The sequence below is a fragment of the Echiichthys vipera genome (genome assembly GCF_963691815.1).
Source record: "Echiichthys vipera genome assembly, chromosome: 15".
Lineage (NCBI taxonomy): Eukaryota > Metazoa > Chordata > Actinopteri > Perciformes > Trachinidae > Echiichthys > Echiichthys vipera.
Window position 1 is genome coordinate 9,382,442 of NC_139840.1, and position 16,928 is coordinate 9,399,369.

The 16,928-nt window shown below is 42.8% G+C and overlaps 1 protein-coding gene across 3 annotated transcripts in view; it reads left to right on the forward strand.

Moving 5' to 3' along the window:
- LOC310957627 (receptor-type tyrosine-protein phosphatase F) overlaps positions 1–16,928 on the forward strand; it is a 166,785-nt gene that overhangs the window by 117,000 nt on the left and 32,857 nt on the right. For 2 of the 3 annotated variants that reach the window (XM_083928273.1, XM_083928272.1), the window contains exons 13-19: positions 3,485–3,511; positions 6,662–6,779; positions 7,138–7,710; positions 8,484–8,584; positions 9,137–9,384; positions 11,002–11,080; positions 12,292–12,516. In XM_083928273.1, the coding sequence (XP_083784399.1) occupies positions 3,485–3,511; positions 6,662–6,779; positions 7,138–7,710; positions 8,484–8,584; positions 9,137–9,384; positions 11,002–11,080; positions 12,292–12,516 (1,371 nt within the window). The remainder of the gene's footprint in view (positions 1–3,484; positions 3,512–6,661; positions 6,780–7,137; positions 7,711–8,483; positions 8,585–9,136; positions 9,385–11,001; positions 11,081–12,291; positions 12,517–16,928) is intronic. The other variant, XM_083928274.1, reaches the window with a different exon arrangement.

The window sequence follows — 16,928 nt, forward strand, 5'->3', positions numbered from 1 at the left end:
TTTCCTTTTGTCCTTCCCTCTTACTCCCCTCCCTTTATGCCATGTCCTCCTTTTGCACCCTTCCTGCCTGAGAGGCCGGTTGAGTAATTACCATAGGCTTGCGTGCAGGTTGGTTACCCTTGATTGAGTCATCTCAACAGATTGTTTTCAATGAGACAGTGCTGAGTAGCCAACCTGCAAGGACCTGCCCGGACGTCATTAAAGACCACACAGTCAGTCGACGCTCCCTTGTCTACGTTCGCCCAACTGGTTTTAGAACAAACCTTTTCTCACACATCTTTCCATTCCCGTACCCCCAACAACAAGTGGAAAAACAGCGCAGATAACATGAGTAGACATGCTCACTGTTAGATCAGCCTTGTAGTAGGCGTTCCAGCTGGCTGAGAAGAGTTCATGACTCATCCTACACTTATGAAAATCCCATAAATGCACACCTGTAATTGATGATGAATAACAGGGGAAAAAACTATTTTCTTCAATCTTGGCACATCAATAATTTGCCTAATGTGTTTAGTTCCGTAATAACCCTTTCACCTGCATTGAATGCACAGTAAGCCTGCCAAAAGGAAAAGAAAAATACAGATTTTCCAGGCCTCTCAAAACATAGCACAACCTCAACTTAGACTTCAATCACAAATCTAAGAAGAGTGATTGGATACTAGATTCTGTCAAAATTGCTATCACCTCTCCCCTTGTCTACATCTTTATGTTTTTGGCTCCTTTTCTCCTCTTCACCCTCTCTCAGGGTGAGCTGAAATGCTGGGAGGAGAGCTAGGAAAGCTTGCCTGTGCGTGGGCGGTTTAAGCACCTTGTTTCTTTTCAAGCAGGAGCCTACACAGCGCCCTCATTTCCCTGCTAAATTTAAACCAGAGGCCATGTTAACAGTGTGATGTTATCGACCCCTTTCCAACAATGTCTCTATTGGGAAAGTGTCCTGAACCTGAGTGGGCAACTCCAAACCACATAGCTTGCTCCATCCCTATGCACTCACATCAACCTCTAGGCTCATGTGTTTCATATAGCTATTGATAAACGTTGTCAGAAAAGGGCATGATTGCGTTTGAAGCCATTCGCCACAGTCCGAGTTTGCCTTTATTCAGCACAACTTTTCCAGGTTCATTTTGTTTGACCACTCATGCGTTTTTTTTGTGCATGTGCGTTTATGTGTGGGAGTGTGCAAGCAATGCAATGCCTCACTGCGCCTATGGCCTTCACTGCCTCAGATTGGAGTTGAATGTGAATTGAGAAAAAAAAGAGAAAAGAAGCACCTCAGCCCGTTTCACTCCATCAATCATGACAGCTCCTTCTCTTCCACATCACTCGTTCCCTCCTCGTTCCCACTTTTATAGCCACACATCTCAGCCCATGTCATCACATTTGCATTCACCCGCCTGCAAATTATACCGCTCCGTTTCCACAAACGACGCTTATCAGCAATGATGTGTTTTCAGCTTGCGTTGGCATTCGAAATATAAATGGGGGATAATTTATAATTCTCCCATGGATTTAAGCAGAAAGCAAAAACAGTTCTGATAGAAAGGGATTAAGCCAAAGATGAGATAGGAACTCTTGCAAACCTTAATGTGTTAGCTGCTCTGTTGACATATTGAGTGGAGTGGTAAACAAAATAAGCAATTAACCATGTTGCAAACTGTTATTCATGGAGTTAAGTAGCAGCTGTTCTTGAATGGTACTCTTTAGTGCCCCCGCTACATCAGGGGACCATGAGGCAGCAGTTTTTGATTCAAGTGTCTTGACCAGTTGCAACTGGGACCAAAGGCCTTACTTATGCTTCAGCTACCCGGTTGAAAAAGACCCATCTACAGGGAAGAGGGCGAAGAAGTTGGGTCTTTTGTCTTTTCATATGCCAACAGTTAATGGAGGATGACAAACATGTCTCTCCATTGCACAATGAATCAGCAGTGTGTGAGGTTCACTCCCTTTGTTTGTGAAAGTCTGGAGCGGCAAGAAAGGAAATATGAGAAAGCATGAAGGCAAGCACCACTGCCAATTTTACTTCTGAAGGCATGTGTCTACTGTAGAAACTTCATGTTCTTCCTCTTGAAGTACTATTTCACCTAAACTACAAAAATAGATGTTCTCAATTACCTCTGATGGTATCTAGATGCTATCTAAAAGATATATGTTTGGTTTTATTTGCTTAAGTTTTGAAATATGTATCTGCCTCAAGGGCTGGACAATTAGATTTAAATATCTAATTGCAATTTAGCAAGGCTTTCTACAAGAAAAAAAAGGTTGTAAATTGATGCAGTTGTTTGTTTTAGCTTGTTATTTAGGGCCTCCCATGGTCCTCTTCTAAACTGCAGAAAGGTTGCCTGATATTAGAGTGGACCCAGGCAAGCAGAAAAGTCAACTTACAAATAAACTTAGTGAACAACAATATTCTGTAATTATATAAAACTAATCGTAACATTCAAAAGAAGTGTTGTATGATAAAAGATGCATAATTCCACACTTATGGTAATAACACCATGTAGGTTTTTTTGTGATTTACATAGGTGAACCATACATTTAACTAGAACTCTTGATGGTTCCTTTGCCTCCTTCCCTAATCCCCTCATGTCCCAGCAAAGTAGCTTGCCAGTCTCCTCAATCTTTGCCAGTGTTCCCCACTCCACCATCAGCTCATGCTGTTGATATGGACCCTAATGTCCAAATGCAATTGCTTGCTGCCGCCACCCTCACCCCCCTTTCTTCCTCAGCCCCCCTTCCTCCTGTGTTCTCCATTTTGTCCCACATCAGTGTCACCAGTGTCATCTCTTCTGCCCCTTGTCAGCCATGCCACCCATCAGTGAACTCCTCTGCAGTATCTGAACTGTGGAGCGCGTTGCTGGTAAACACCAGCAGTTGCGTTCTGCATCGATGGGGTTTGATGTCACAGGGCTAGCATAGCAGCACCGGTAATAGGATTTCACGCTCGGCACCGACGGAGCCCTGCGGCACGAAATGGGCTTTCACTTCCCCAGGGAATCACTTGGCCAAGCACAGTGAGCAAGGAGAACATTTTGAAAACATATTGAAATATAATGAATAAAAGTCCCTCCCTCCATTTCTGAAGAGAGGAAAGAGGAAATGCTTCAGAGATTCTGCATATTTTATGCTTTATGTCCACAGTGAAATAGTTATCATACTGAATAGAGGTGTTCTGTGATTAAGGAAGAGAAAGGTTTTTATTGGATTCATAGGCAAATGAGAAACAAGGCAGTGCATCATAAACAATAATGAATTTCACAACAATTGCTCAACTTGGCTACACAATTTGCTATCTCAAATTGTCTTCAGGTCTATTTTCCCCCCTCCCTCACTTCCATCACACTTGCTCTCTCTGTGTTTTTTCTCCTGCATGACACCTACATTCATCTGTCTTTTGAGTGGAAAAAAAGACAAGAGCTTTTTTTCCTTTAGTGTTGTCTCTGACTCATTTCTCTCCCCATCCTGTGTCCTGTGTCTTCTCTCCCATCAGTGGAATATTGACGAGTCCACCGAGCATGTGAGTAACCCTCATGTGTGCTGCTGGGTTGTCTTGCAGGGCAGGCTCTTCTCCCCTCTGCAATTTGGGGTTGTGTGTGTGTGTGTGTGTGTGTGTGTGTGTGTGTGTGTGTGTGTGTGTGTGTGTGTGTGTGTGTGTGTGTGTGTGTGTGTGTGTGTGTGTGTGTGTGTGTGTGTGTGTGTGTGTGTGTGTGTGTGTGTGTGTGTGTGTGTGTGTGTGTGTGTGTGTGTGTGTGTGTGTGTGCGTGCGTGCCTGTATAAGCCATGCTTGAAATCCACTCGGTGTGAATCCTCATGAAAGATCATAACCCCATCATAACCACAGCAAGAGATGCGTGATGATTCTGGGTTTTCATATTTGTGTGTTTGTGCGTGTGTGTACTGCAACCACAAAGCATGAGAATGAGAATTATTTCAACCGATGATTGCGTACATGTCTAATATTCCGACATTTTACCATAAGACAAACTCGTAGTAACAGCTGGGCATTCACTTGGATCTGAGGCACTTACTGCAGCAAGCATGCAGCATTTTCCCCCGTCATTGAGCGTACAGTGCAGTCAAAGGCTGCGTGTCACTTTCCCAGTGTGATTCTGACATTAATCAGGCTTGCCTAACCTGCTGTCTCCCCAACTGTTCCAGATGACATGTCTATCTGAGGGGAGGAGCTGTGTGTTTTATCAGCTCTACACATCTCCAAGATTGCCACTAGCCTTTCATGTTCTTTTCATTTGCCTAGATGGCAGCTCACTGTTCCATGGCTGTCACACAGCCCTTTGTTATGGCCTAGGCATCATTGCACTAGCATAAATGCAGAGCCAATTAGTGTTCCTAGTCAGAAATTCAATAGAAACCTGTGAGAATAACAAATACTGTCATAATTCAAACATGAAGGGCAAATTAGTTGCTTAAAAACGGTTTATTGCCTATAAGAAATTAACTTCAGCAATGTTGTTTACTAGTTTCCTTTCTCGCAGAAAACTTAGAAAACGGGTTAATCAATCCTGGGACTATCTGCTGATTGATGGATGCTGGGTTTATTTGTAATGTGTCTATATATCAACACTGGATATTTTCTTTCTTTACAAAAGCCAGTGGGATGTGCACAGATCATTTTATGTATTTTATAACAGCCAGTTAAACAGAAATCTATTTGCCAAATTCATTCAGCGACACCCACACGGCATCCGTCAGGCTTGCCTCCTCTCTCTCTCTTTTTAATGTGTTGATTAACACCTGACAGACACAGAGCAAGGCACTGTCAGAGAAAGACATCTGTTCACACATCTTTATTATTTCTTTCGCAGCCATGTTTAGGCGATAGCAGTGCCTAGTAACTAGTATGTCTAGCCACCGACAGATGTCAACAGCAAAAACAATAGCATTTCTTGTCGACCCATGGTATTTTCACCAGTTTATTATGGTATTTTAATGCACATCAATGCAAATAGAACACAAATTTAAATACTGCACTTTAGTCAATAAACTGTATATATTTATTTTAGAAATGCTGTCCATTTTCCCCTGATATTTTCTTTTCTAGTGAGGATAGTGGTGTAGGGGGCTTGTAGAGAAGAATCCATTTCTATAACTAGTTGACTTGATAATCTCTGTAATGCCCTTTGGTGCTGCTCAAAGCATTTGCTCTGAAGGAATCTTTGAAGCCTTGCCTTTTCTATTTCTGCTGAGTTTCAAAAGTGTTACTAGACCCGATTTGACCTTGCAAGAATAGGGGGGAAAAAAGATATCTGCGGCTGCCACTGCCGAGACTGTTAAAGCCATTTTGTATGATTAAAGTAATGAGACTTCCTCCATAAAGTTAAAATGGTTTTATGATACAGTAATTTAGAAACCCCCCCCACCCTCCACGCTCTTTAAGGCTAGTATGGGAGCACCAAATGTCCCTTAAAGAGAGGGGCCGTAAAAAAACATTGTCAAACAGAGCTGGCTTATATAGACTATTAAATGTTCTTCTATGGTTAGAAAATTAAAACTTCATTAGTTAGAGAAACAGCGTTTGAGCAAAGCCGTATAATATTCCAAGAGTATGAGAAGTTTGCGAGGAGTTCCGTCAGGCAAGCTTGTAGGCATTGGCGTAATCGTCCTCTCAGTGGCCCCAGTCAGGAGCAGACAACTCCAGCATGTGTGCTCAAGCCGCAGGCATTAATTTGTTCCTGGTATCGAGTGTGTGCTCATGTCTGTATGTATCATTGTATGCGTTGTCTGTACGTGTATGCATACTTAAATGTATGTTTATATACAGCATAGGTGAGTATGTGCATTCACATATGTGTGTGTATGTTTGTTTACATATGGGCTTTGTTCAAGCTCAGAGAGTGATTAATTCCAGCGTGTGTGGGTGTATTTTTATTCAGACTGATGCAGTCTGGTGAAGTGAGTGCCAGCACTGCAGCAGGTTACCAATAACAGTGTTTTACCTCAGTGATTTGTTGTTTTTCTGCTGTCTGTTTGTTCCTTACTGTTGAGTTACTGATTTGTTCAACCACCTTAGTGTGTCTGTGTTTTGGAGACTGTTCAAGCCAACTTGCATGGAAATGCAGAGGACATATAAATACCAAAAAACCTAACTTAATTTAAAAAAAAAAAAGGAAAAAAAAGAAACCTCTGTCTGATGAGAGTCTATTAAGAGTGATTACAATATGCCCAGCAGTCAGAATTACACTTTTGGTGTCTGTGGCTTTAATAGAATACAGCGTAGTCATGAGTAATGCCTCCTCTGGGTATAATGTCATGCTTTTCCATGCAGCAGGCATGAACACCGATACACTGGTGACATTCTTGTTCATTTGGTTGGTTTGTTGGTTATTGGGTTCAGAGTGTGCCTTGCTGTTGGGCCCAGGAGTTTTTCTTGACTAAGAAAAGTTCCTGGTCCTGGTTGTGTTCCTTCAAAAATCTTTCTCTGTTAAATGCTTCAAATGTTTTTTTTCCTATTATAGGCAAATTGATCAAGAAACTACAAGTGGATGGAACGGGGGGTTTAGTCTCATTATGGTTTCTTTTGGGGCTGTGTGTTTTGTGAGGGGAAAGGAGCTTGTGTGTGGGGTGTTTTTTTTTTTTTGTCGCGAGGCGGTCCCGCTCAGACGCACTGATTCCTTTTGAACACTGACCTCTCCATTTTTCCATTTTGTAGGAGGCCATTATTGCTGGACTGCACTCTGAAACCACCTACTCTGTCACTGTAGCAGCGTACACCACCAAGGGAGACGGAGCTCGTAGCAAAGCTAAAGTCATCACCACGACTGGAGCAGGTCAGAGTTGGTTTTATCAGGGTTATCATGTTAAACATAGTGTATGTTTGTGGTGAATATTTGAATGTTTGCAGTACATGTGTGAAAGGAGCTCAACAGACTAATTACTACAACTAGCTACTGTGGAAGTGTATGAGCAAGACATGTGACCTTCATATTTACACATCGACTTAATTAATGAGCTTTAGAGGTGCTGGTCGGCAGATTTTTAAAAAATTTTATAGAGCCAGACTAGCTGTTTACGGTCTTTGTGCTAAGCTGAGCTAGCTGGCTGCTGGTTCTATCCTTATATTTAACAGATATGAGAATGTTTATCAATTATCATATTATTTTCTTTTGATTTCACTATTGTTTTCAGTGCCAGGCAAGCCCACTATGATGATCAGCACCACCATGGGCAACACAGCACTGATCCAGTGGCAGCCACCCAAGGAAATGGTGGGTGAGCTGATGGGCTACCAGTTGCAGTACAAGCGCACTGACGAGGAAACCTTCACCTCACGCGAGCTGAGAAAAACTGACGACCATTACACTGTCACTGGGCTGCACAGAGGCGCCACCTACATCTTTCGACTCAGCGCCCGTAACCGTGCAGGCATCGGCGAGGCCTATGTTAAGGAGATCAGCACCCCAGAAGACGTGCCCTCAGGATTCCCATTCAACCTTCAAGTCACAGGGCTGACCCAGGCCAGCACCCAGCTGACCTGGGAGCCCCCGCTGCTTGCCGAAAGGAATGGGAAGATCATATACTATATGGTTGTGTACAGGGACATCAATAGTCAGCAGAACAGCACCAACCGCACGGCAGACACGCACATGACAATCCAGGGCCTTAATCCTGACACCACCTATGACATCCGGGTCCAGGCGTTCACCAGTAAGGGCGGGGGACCCCTCAGCCCAAGCATTCAGAGCAGGACCATGTCCAATGGTAGGTCACATTGACATTTGTACATAAACATGCTTGAGGTGTTTGATGCGAAAACATAGAATCAGGGTTTAATACATGCACACGCCAAGCATCTACACACAAAACCCACAACATAGGTGAGCATATCCATTAACACCATATCACCTGCTTCTATTTTGAACACTAGCTGGATTCTTCTTTGCTTTTATCAGTACCACGTCTTTCCCATCAAACACTCAGTACAGTACAACACTGTGTTTATTGATTTATAGAGTACTAATCTCATTACACGCTACAGTCACATTACCATGCCTCCTCATCCTCCCTCCCATTAGACACAAATCTGAAGTATACCCAGCATGTACCTCCTCATGCATTTTTAATCTTATAAATGTAAGACTTCTTATTTTAAACCAGTTGTGCGTGATGCCTATTTTAAGGCACATGTTGCCACTCCCACTGTCATACACAGTTCCTGGTAATCACAGAGATCTCTGCCTGCTCCGTATGTCTTGTTGGGAAAGAGTGTAATAAATGGGACAGGCTTAGGGAGATGAAGGCTATTTTTATGTCATCTATAACAAAGCGTGAATGAGATTGTTGATGTTTGTTGTACCCCCCTGTGGCTTGTCAAGTGTGGTCATAAGGTATCGCAGTGGAACATGTTCACATTGTTTACTGAGGGGGTTACTTGCTGTACAGTAGTGTGAAATTTTATTATGCACAGAGATTAAATTTTATGTTGTACAAGATGTCTTACTTGCGATATTAATCAAAGGAATTTCCCACCCTAGATTTTCCCACCCTGAACTTTGGTGTCAAAGCTGTCATGAAAACATCTGTCCTCCTCACCTGGGATTTGCCGCCAAACTACAAATCCCAAGCGCCTTTCAAGGTGAGTGCCAAAATATCAGCAATCCTTAAAAATCTTGGTTTCATAAACTATAATAGTTTGTATTAAATCATTGTAAAATCTCAACCACCAAAATGAGATACAACAATACTAACAGGATTGTGTTTTTTTCTAGGAAGCTATTACTGTCATTGTTACCTACAACACAACACGCATTACTGTACATATATTTAAACATGATTGTGTTTCAGCGCCACACTATTCACTATCCACTTTGATAAGATTGTGATGTAGTGATTAGTTCTGAGAAATTTGAAAAAAAACAGATTCATGCTCATTTTAGGTGCAATTTGTTGTCAGAATTTTATTATATCAATTTCCACCCTATGCTAATGAAGCAAAGACAATTTGAAGTGTAAAGAAATGAGTGTGACACTCAAGCAAATAAGATGAGGTGTCCCTTAGGGTCTATACTGTTTTTGTCTACGTGTGTTCATGTGTGTTGGAGGGACTGAGAGGAGAGAATATTGCATTTTTTATCTACATTTTTTGTATGTAATAAAACTTAAACCATAACTCCTTGTATGCTCACAGATCCTGTACAACCAGCAAAGCGTGGAAGTGCAGGGACACCTGAAGAGGAAGCTGATCGCACAGCTGCAGCCAGACACAGACTATTCTTTTGTGTTGACAAGCAGGGGCAACATTGCTGGGGGTCTGCAGCAGCAGGTGTCAATCCGCACTGCCCCAGACCTGATCAAGACTAAGCCCAGCACACATCAGGCTCAGGGTGGCAAGATGACCATCAACCTGCCTAAGGTCCAGACCACTACACGTGTCAGGTCAGTGTTGAGACACATAGGACCATGGGATGAATCCACTAATAAATGATAATTGATGTAGGCCAGTAGACGTAGTTTTATAGAATCAGCAAAAGGATAATATAGCTTTATTTTACTTTGAAGCTTCCATCAGGGATCAGTTAAGTGTCTTATGTAGCCCTTTTTATTAAGAGGGATCCACGTATATATTGTTGGCAGTTAGTACCGAATGTGTTATCTCTCAAACACTGCACTGTGGCATTAAGAAAAGGGCGACATTTAAATCAGGCAACACTGCATTACAAACATTTGTGCAAATGTTCTGAACAACAGCAGTCATTCAATTATTGACTGTTGATAAAAAGTGCATTTGCAATTTCATTTTATGGAAAGTTCAAATTTATAAAAACTACAGAAAACAAGACAAGATATGAACAACAGAATTTGTACCTGAAGTTTGTGCTAGGGGCTTGTTTGTGACTCTGCGCCCCAAAATAACCACTTAGTTGTTGCTGTTATTCAGCTGCAGCTCTGAACAGCCTTTCTTACAGCAACAGCAGCACAAGACTCACACATGTATCTAATCAATACTGAACCTGTTTGAAACTTAAAACTTCAACTTTTAATCTCAGCCAACTTTATGACAAAGCGGCTGATGATAATCGAGGCTCTCATCATCAGGTCGAACTGTATTATCTTTTGACTCAAATTGTTAAGAGCAGAATTGTGCCTGACCCCAACGAGTAAAGCGTTTCCTTCAGATACACACTTACAGACACATCTGAGTAGGGGAGTGCACAGGGTTGATTGGTAAAAAGATTACAGGGCTGTCAGGGCTGGCCAAGCTCCAGCTCAGATTGACAGGCAAAGAGCACACGTGATTGGAGATGGGAGAGACGTGTGCATGTGTATAGGTGAGAGAGGGGGGTTGAGGAGTCTTGTTATACATGTCTTCTCCCACTCCCAGACTTAACTGTCTGTTGAATCACAGAGTCGAGGCCTGGAGAGAAAAGGAGAGAAGCAGCTGCTTTCACTGTCAGCAGCAGCTGATTTTTACAAGTGGCTGAATGCCGCAGTGGGGGAAAAACTTTGAGCCGAGAGAAGACAGACTGGAGGGGAAGAAGAGAACAGCGAGAGAGAACCAGAACATATATTAACGCAGTCACAGATGTTTGCACGTCATGTACTCATGAGCACAGGACTCCATTCATTACCTTTTCCCTTAGTATGACCCAAAACTCCTAAATGTCTTTCTGATGTATTTCTTCTCTTTCTATTTTTGTAGTACGTAGTTTTGAAGTAAAACAACACACACACACACACACACACACACACGAGTAGTCACATAGCTGGTCCTATTAACCTAAAGAATCCTGTGGGGATCTCACTGGGATACTGTTTGTCCCAATCTACATGGCAGATGTTCTTAGTGATTAGCCATTAATTGGAGAATCCAGTGCCAATCTGCTGGTGGTCAATCTTGTGTACCGCTCAGGGTTTGAATTCAGCCCAGCAAACCTCACAGTGAAAGTATGTCTTACTAAATGTTTTGACTGTGTCAACAATGGCCCACTTTGATCTAGGCGTGTATGTGCTACAGTCAGTCTGTCTTAACACAGGCTTTATTTTTCTTGGCAGGTGGTACTACATCGTGGTGGTGCCGGTGTCCCAATCAACACAGCGGTGGAAGAATCCAGACGAGATGGACCTGGACGAGGTGAGTGCCAGCTGGAGGCTGATATGCTAATGTGCCAGGTCAGGGGTCACCAATAGCATCTCTCGTTCCAACTGGGTAGGAAGTCACTGCTTGTAGCTAATTAGCTCTACCCTCCTGGCCTGAGGGAGGGGGGGTGGCACGGCATAGAGATTTCAAACAATGAGTCATTCGAGCACGTGGGGAATGTCCGGATTGGATGCCAGGTCTGCCGACAGTGCCCATCTGTTGAATTCAACAGTATGAGCACACAGAGAATTAAACTAATATAGCTATTGGTGTAAATGTTAATCACTTTTCAAACTAATTCAAACAAAGTACTTTTTCTTTATAGTCTGGATTTGACACCTCAAAACAAAGTTTAACTTTAAGTATTCAAATTAGGATAAAGATGTATGCCTGCTTTATCATTATACTGACTAAAGGTCTGCCTTGTCCACTAGAGAATTGAAGCTAAATGACATGCCTGAATATTAATAGCATCATTTTAAAGTAAACTGCGAGGCTTGTTGGTTTGGATCGCTATTGTTCAAACTCCCTGAAGAAATAGCAGAAGAGACCAAGAGAGGGAGAGAGATGGGACTCCCTAGGTCATTAAACATTGAGCAGGCCATTGTCTCCTCCCTCCGACATAATGATTTAATAAAGCTACATCTGGAGCAGCACATGAGACATCATTGACAGAAAACAAAATGCTGCTGGAAACACAATGCTGCAGGTCTGTGCGCTCCTGCTCATTTATTAAGCAGGCTGGCAGTAATGCTGAGATTGTGTGTGCTGGAGCAAGCACTAATTGCTTACTTCGTAACTCAGCTGCATTGTTTTCAAAGTTATATCACTGAGCAAAGGGCATTTTAGCTGTGTGGAATCATTATCTGGAGGCGTAGTAAGAACCAGACCTGGACATATAGTGTGAAAGCAACATTTCGTTTCTTTTTTGAGATTTGACAGGAGTTAATGGAAGTTGTTTAATGCAAATAAATTAATCAGGATTTTTTTTTTTCACAAACAACCCACAGATATTTTCTTTCCCAATATATTGTTTTTAGGATTGACCTTTATGTTACAGTATGATGCAGTAAATTTAGATTATTGGACAAATTTATTATTAAAAATGTTTTTCTCTGAAAGGATATCAGAGATCAGGGTCTTCTTCACTTTGACACTTTGTTGCCGAACTCGACCATTATCTTTGCTCTCTATGTTTTCCACAGCTGCTCAAGTCAAGTGAAGGCCCTGCCCTGAGGCGCCGACGTCACCTGGATTCCTCTAAGCCTTACATTGCTGCCAAATTGGCCTCATTGCCGACAACATTCACCGTGGGTGATGAGAAGAGGTACAACGGCTTCTACAACAAGCCCCTGACCAGTCCGCAGGAGTATCTCTGCTTTGTCCTGGCTGTACTTCGATATGAGGGGACAGACAGCACTGCTAATTATGTAAGAGACACACACGCACACATTAATTAAAATTTCCATTTACTAATTAAAGACAGAAAATCATTAAGTAAAGCCCCTTCCTGGATTTGTTAGATTAATACTGATTTTACCCGAGCCAGTTCTGTTTTTTTGTTTTTTTTCTTTGCATGTTACTATTTCTTTTTTCGGACAAACAATTTAAGTTTATTACCCATCCTCAGACTCACACCACGCTGTCCCTCCAGCGTTTCTAAAATGGCAGCTGCGGAATTGATGTTGTTTTTTCTGCCACTTACCCTTTAATACGGCCGCTTCTAAAAGTCATTGTAGCTTGTCTTGATAACTCTCTTATCAGTCAACAATGACATCAGTGATCCAGCTTTGCCATTTCAGCTGCAAGCAGGGCGCTGCGCAGATCTCTTTACAATGCTTATACAAGACTCTTGGCTTTTTAAGTGGAGGCCCCATGCACTCGTCAAACAGCACTAACACAGAGGCCCAGCTCTCCATGGGATGGTTTGCACTTCACGGCAGGAAGAATGAGAGTCTGCGATTGCTCTGGGCTCTTCCACTTCCCGGACATGCATATTCAGTAGCTGGGCCGTGGGCAACCACAGAGGAAGAGAGAGCAAGTGCTTCATGTCCGAAACCAAATCCCAGACTTTTTACCTATTTCTTTTTCTTCCCTCTGCCCTCTCAGTTCTTTTCCTTCCGTATACTCTCTGCTTCTCATGTCTCTCTCCCTCTCCCCATCTTCCTAAACCGTGAAGACAGCAGAGGAGATTGATTAGTGTGGCTGGAGTTAAGAGGGAGACGAGGGCCTGGTCGCAGGGCCTCAGGAGTCTGTAAAGCAGGCCTGATTCCCTTGAAATGCTGCTTAAAATGTCCCTAAAGCACCCCCCACCCCACCCCGCACCCACACCCACAGTAATCCCCCACTTCTTCTCTCTGAGAAGGGGAGAGAGGTGCAGAGGACGCTGCAGTGGGCAACCATGATACACTTGACTTCAAAGAAGATGCTCAAACCCCATTGCTGCATAACACTCTCACTGCACCTGCCAGACACACCAGGTTGGATCAGTGGTGTTCATGATTTGTCTTTACTGTGTACTCCCCCTCCTTAAACTGTGTAGCATCCTCCCACCTTCAAACTATAATGCTTGGATTAATCAGGTTTCCCAAATTCTGAACTGGGGTAAAGGTTTACAGAAACTCAGGCTGCATCCACACCGCCCTGTTTTTGTTTAAAAACACGTATGTTTTGCTACGTTTACACCTCGCGTCCACACTACTCTGGCATTTCTGAGCCCTTATAACATGACATTTGGAAACAGTGTTTGGCCCGTTCTAGTTTGAAAACTCTGGGATTCCGATGACGATGACGCCCGTCCGTCGGTTTTATCAGTTTGGTAAAACTGACTAACTTTTATGATCAAATCTTTCCTCTGTGGGTGCTTCTTTCCCTTTGCTGTGGATTCCTCAAGTGATGCATAATGCTCCTGTTACCATTTTGATACATTTAATAACTCCTAATCTGTGTCTTACGTTATCATCATATATGTATTTGCTACTTCCAGTAACAGTTTCAACTCGTCATCAGTCCATGCAAATAAATCTCTGGTCTTATTTTTCATCATAGCCATATTTTCTGTATTTTCTACTCTGTGTTCACACCAGCATGCCCATGCCCATTGTACGGGAATGGTCATGTGATATGCATTTTCAGGCATGCTAATATGGACAGAGATTATTTCTGATTCTGAGCTAAAACGCTTGTGGACAGAGATTGCTTTTTTAGAAACGCTATTAGAATGAAAACATAGTAGTGTAGATGTAGCCTTAGTGACCAGGGCTACATTGCTGGAGAAACTTTTCATTGACCATGTATGAACTATAGTTAAACTCAATATGAGCACAGTGGACATTAGACAGAGAAGGTGTCACTCTGACAGGGATTAAGGGAAACGATTATTACTCGTTGTAGTGAAACCTTCTACCCAAAATAATTACATCCAAAGTCAGACTGAGACTGAAAAAAGAAGTCTGAGTAAGTTGACATCCACAGCTGAACAGTAGACTTTTTGTTAAATAAAAAAAAAATCTGACATGCATAGAAAGGTTTTAGCATCATATTGTGTCACAAATTGCCATTCACAAACTGATATTATGCTACACATGGTTCAAAAATACAGTAAGTGATATGGAAAGAAATCCAACAACTGACCTGCTCCATATAGTAAACACAGGATTTACAGTAACAAGATTACTGCAGTGCATGTATACACCTTGATTTTCTCATTTCTCCCAGTAACCTGGTTTCTTGTGTGCATGAAAACATTTTGAATTCTGAGGTGGTGACTACAGGCAGGCTGTCATTGATTGCCGCACAAATCCCCTAACCGCACTCTTTGGGAAACTCAGATACCACAGCAGTGTTTGTTTTTGTCACCCCCAACGCGGCACTTGCAAACATTTATTACCAAACACAAACGGGTACAGGAAGTAAAGCGTGCAGTGAGATCGAGCAGTTGGCAGAAGCTGCCTCGAGCAGGATCTTCACCAGACCCAGGAGAATAAGACAACAACTACTGGAGTAAATGACTTGTGTCTTTACTACACTTCCTCGCCACCACCCAAACTCCCTCAGCATAGATCAAACAGGACCGCCAGGCCTTAATAAGCCCTCGTATATCAATGGCCACAAGCAGCCAGCAGTGGTTGAAGGGAAGAAGAGAAGGAAGGAAGGCAATGGGGGATGAGAGAGAGAAGGAAGAAGAGAATGTGCCTTCATGTCTCCCCAGCACCCAAGGCAGATAAACAAGCCAGGGGAAGTGTGAAATGGGATGATAGATGCTGGGTGTGTATAAACAGTATCATTTAATGCGAGAAGAGAGTGAGGGAGGGAGGTAGCATGAAATATTGTGTGATGGAAGACAGAGAGGAGGGGTGGTGTTGGAGAGAGGAAAAGAGGAAAGCAACATTTATGCCTTGTGTCCCATCCAGCCTGTGAAGCTTGAATGAGAGAAAGTGAACTGGCAGAAGAGGTGGGGATTGCACTAATGTGTGCTTTTCTCTTGATAAGGGAGAGGTAAAGTTATGGCGTTGAGAGAAACTGAGTGTTCACATTTGTTTGCCACAGTTTTCGGTTTGGTATCAAGGCATTTATATTCCACTCGCTATCAACAAGAATTGGCTTTGTAACAATTCTGTTGGTGCTGGGCTCTAAACATTCTTAACATGGAAGACCGGCTGTCTATCTTAATTTAAAAGGCTTTGACAAACAATATCAAAACAAGAACTATAAGCATATTCAGACCCAACCTTCCTCCAGTGAGGGTAGGAGTATAGACAATGGGATAGCATTCTCTGTTCAGCTGTACTACGTCACTTACTCTCCTAGAGGCGTCTAGCAATCCCTCAAAATGCTCAATATTCGTACAGTTTCTGGTGCTGAATGGGAAAGAGGGCATGTAAAGAAAAAATGGAGTTGAGGATAAAAAAGTATGAAAAGAGAACTACAGTAAGAAATAGAAGGGTCACTCTACAGGGTAGGCTAGACCCCGCAGTCACACTGCTCTTCATAGATAAAGGCATACTCACACGCTATCATCTTTCCCTCTCACTTTTTTTTGTACCTCCATTCTTTCTCTTGCCTTCCTTCTCCCTCCCTCTAGCTGTCTTTCTCAGTGTCATGCAACAATGAGGAGAGTATGAGCTCCTCAGCCTCCCCGGGGAGGCAGCGAGAGGCGCAGATACGTAATGGTCATGTTTGCATGTTTGTTTGTTTGTCTGGCACACACCCCTGCGGCCCATTTAAGCCACTTTTGGAGAGACATGGAGCTAGTGGGGTCAATGGCGAGTTGAAACAAATATGCCTCTGCTGCGCCGAGTGGATTCTGCACTCAGGGGATGGTGGAGCAGCAGCTGATGCTGATGCTGTGTAGCCCACGGGCCTGATAGCAGCCTTGATATATTGCTACTACCTTAACACCTCTGCGTCAGTCTCTCTTTCTCTTTCTCTGTCTCTTTGCTTTCTGCCATCGCTCATCACCCACTCTCTTTTTCTCATACTGTCTCAGACAAGCACTTGCAATCATACACACACACACATATACACACACACACACACACACCCACACACACACACACACACACAAAAACACACTCAGTGGTTGCTACCTAGACAAACACGTTTGTGGAGGCTCTGGGGAGATTGAGAAAAGGCTCAGAAAAACTCTTGTTAGCTTACACACACTCTTACACACATTTGTTTACAGTCTTTAAAAACAACGACCAACATTTTATCTCACTGACAGATATACACATGTACTGTGGTGTAAATTTCTTATTTAATTAAGGTTATTTAGCTGAGACATTTCAATCAACCAAAGTGTCGGTCATATGGCCAAGTCTACCTCTCACGTACACAAACC